At 38.0% G+C, this 3,370-nt stretch overlaps 1 protein-coding gene across 2 annotated transcripts in view; it reads left to right on the top strand.

Annotated features, from left to right (window-relative positions):
* Positions 1-3,370, top strand: part of XDH (xanthine dehydrogenase) — a 51,766-nt gene that overhangs the window by 21,271 nt on the left and 27,125 nt on the right. For both annotated transcript variants that reach the window (XM_009704857.1, XM_009704865.1), the window contains 2 exons: positions 517-610; positions 1,424-1,533. In XM_009704857.1, the coding sequence (XP_009703159.1) occupies positions 517-610; positions 1,424-1,533 (204 nt within the window). The remainder of the gene's footprint in view (positions 1-516; positions 611-1,423; positions 1,534-3,370) is intronic.

The following is a 3,370-nucleotide window of genomic DNA, read 5'->3' as shown; positions in this document are numbered from 1 at the left end:
GGAAAGAGGAGGTGGGTTTGGTGTGTTCGAACTCCATATAATAAAAGAAAAAAAAAATCAAGCAAGCAGATGAACCAACCTAACAAACACAAAATTTTGTTCCACAAGATACTGTGCCATACATTTGTATTGCAGCCAAAAAATATGGGTTCCTGAATGATACTGAAAAGATGCTCTATACTTTCGTGGGTCTTCCCTTAATTACAGCTACAGTGATTGAATTTTGGCATTGTTGGGCATAAGGTAGTTTTGATGCATTACACAAAGGCTGTTCCTAAAATTGTTTCAGGCAATCATTAGTATTGACTGGGACAGCAACTGATTCCATGAGTTTTGTGTTTTCTCATTTCGTTAAAGGCCTAAAATTGCTGAGTGAGCAAAAAGAATTTATCAAAGCAAACCCAAGCAGAGCTAACCTCTAGTGCATTGTGTATAGAGTAAAGCAGGATTACAAGATGCTATGGCTGTATCTTCAGGTTTTTTAATATTTATCTGATGCATGTATTATCACTCTAGGCTCTTGGTGGGAACATAATGACAGCAAGCCCAATTTCTGACTTAAATCCGGTGTTAATGGCAAGTGGAAGCAAACTGACTCTGGTATCAAATGGTAAGTTATGTTTCCTTGTGGCACTGAGCTGAGTGAGATAGTCAACAGTCTTCTGCCATGGATTGTTAGGTTAGGAAGTTAACATTACATAAAATACGCTTAGTCTGAGTCTTCAGGGGTTTTGCCCTTTTTGAGGCTGAAGTCCTAAGGCTATGCCTAAGGTCGGCTTCCTAAAAATTTTGAACTTCTGTGCCAGAATGAATCTCTGGTACTGTGTATGTACTTACAGACAAGTCCTTGTGAAGAGCTGGTTGAAGATGTCTATTCATGAAAAAGAATAGGCATAAAATTGTTTCTGTCATTATCATACTTTGACCCTTGTGGATTTTTCAGATAAAGTTTGAAACTTGTTTTGTTTTTTTCTATGAAGAAAGCCAAATGTCTCAATTTGTATTTTCTCTTAGGAAGAATTCTTTTGAAATAGGATCCTTGAAGTAAGTGAGGAAGTCTGATCAGTGACTTTCTCGTGTCCTGGTTTGTGTGCAGGCTAAGGAAAGGAGAAAAAGGAAATTACATTGGGATGTTGGAAACTTGTTCACCTGGAGGCTCAGCTTTAATTAGATAAAGGAGGAGGGAGGTCTCTGATTACTTCCTGTGCAAATAAAACTTTATATGTAGGCAGAAGCTGTCATAGATTCCATAAGGACCAAAATAAATCTGATAAAATCCTTCCTGATTTGGTGAAAGAGAGTGGAAAAATGAAAACTGATATATCAAGAGTGATTTGTGTAGGCTGAAGGCTCTTTCACATGTACTATTGCCGTTCTTCATTTCAAGTTACTAATCCACTATTGAGCTCTCCTTGCTCTGCAGAGGGCAAAAGGACTGTCACGATGGATGAGAAGTTTTTCACTGGATACAGAAAGACAATAGTTAAACCTGAAGAAATACTTCTCTCTGTTGAAATACCCTACAGCAAGAAGGTAAGCTTGTAGGAAAAGATTTCAATGTCCATACAGCTAAAATACTGTTATTTCAGTGTTATTTTTGATGTTAGGCACTTTTTTCCTTGGAGACTGACCTCCAAATGCTTTTGTAGTTCCAAAGGGATCAGGAAGCAAGTAAATTATTTGGTGAAAATCTAGCAACAGACTCTTTTTGACAAGCAAGGGTTGCTGGGCTCTATGATAAAGTATGGTAAGCTCTACAATAAAGTGCTGATGCAAAAAATATAATTTTCACTTTATTGCCTGGAGCTTTTTGAATGCACTCGGTAATGATGAAAGGTGACAAAGTGATGTTCCCAAAGGTCTAAGTCCTGTTTGCAAAATAGTACAGCAAAGATGCTAGCAGTTCGTGAAGTAAAGTGAAGTTAAGGTTCCCAAGGTTCCTGCTTAATTTCTGTGAGCTGAAATGGAAAAACTGTGTATGGGTAAGAGGGAAGTTCAGTTTCTGCATCCTTGCCTTGCAAGACTGAAACCACAAGGACTGATTATTAGGGCATTTTGGCAATGTGGACTTGCAACTTAGAATGAGCCTGCAAAACTTCCTTCGAATAGAACAATGAACACTTCTCTTCTGTAGCAGCATGAACCATAACTGATTCAGAGTGTCTTAAGAGGGAAAAGTCTCTCTTTTTTTTCCCTTTAGGGCTGAGAACACCAGACTCTAATTTTATGGCTGTGAAGGTATTTACCTTTTTAGGGCTTGAGGCTACAAGTTATAAGATGCAAGGATTCACAGTGTAGTGACACATTGTCTTCCATCATACTATGGGATAAGACCAATAAATCCTTGGTCTATCCTCTCTAATTTTTGCATCTAACTATTAAGGGAACACAGCTATTTTATTTATGGTGTTTTTCCGTCTATTTCTGAGTGGTGATTCTTTGATCTTGTGATAATTGCAGGAAGCATCACTTTTTGCCAAAATGAGAAACACGCTTGAGGTAGTCAATGGAAAACACCCTATTCCTCCATCCATATGACAGTCATATGGCGATTTCACAAAACAAACAAATGTTTAGCAGCAGGGCAATGGCTTCATCCCTAGGTTATATGCAGCTCATTGATCTGAAAAACTAAAACAACTTTTGAACTCTCTACTTCATGGTTTCTTGGCTGATCTTTGCTCACAAACATGAAGTCAGGGAGACTAAAGTTCTTCAGGGAATGTCTGAAGGTGCTGGCATGTGACAGGCAAAGTCTTCCAGAACTGTGATTTTCTCACAACTGGAAGCAGGGCTGAGTCAGCAGAGAGCTAGATCAAATTTTTTAATTTGTGTTTGTTTAAAACTGACGTTACCTCTTGCATTGATGTGACTTGTCACACCAAGGGTAAGACTGGTCAAACAGAAATAATTAGATGGAAGAAGTTTAGCAGTTTGCATGATTCAGTGTTACTGTAGGGGGACCAAGCTCAGGGTAAGCTTTATCACAGACAGGCTGTTAAGAAAGAGAAGGTAAAACTTTCTTCTCCTGATAGTTGGTGTGTCAGATGTTTGAGATACTTGGGGAATAAAGATTTTCAAGTCTATACTTGTAAGGGCATTGCAGCTGAGCAAAGACAGTATTTAGAAAAGGAAACATCTTAGTGAATTAAAGATAAAATATAAACAGATTCCAGAGAAGAAAACTGCTTAGCTTTTTCTGTATAACAAGGCATTCCTAGAACAGTACATATCCTTTATTTAACAACTCTCTCTTCTGGACTATAAAAACATTCCTTGTGTTCCAGATAATGTTCACAAATGTTATGCACCACTTGCATTATTACTCACTTAGTGACCATCAGTTTTTCATGTCCTTTGCCTTGCATAC

Source organism: Cariama cristata, unplaced genomic scaffold, assembly GCF_000690535.1.
Source record: "Cariama cristata isolate BGI_N322 unplaced genomic scaffold, ASM69053v1 scaffold2180, whole genome shotgun sequence".
Classification (NCBI taxonomy): domain Eukaryota; kingdom Metazoa; phylum Chordata; class Aves; order Cariamiformes; family Cariamidae; genus Cariama; species Cariama cristata.
This window is presented reverse-complemented; position numbering and strand designations above follow the sequence as displayed.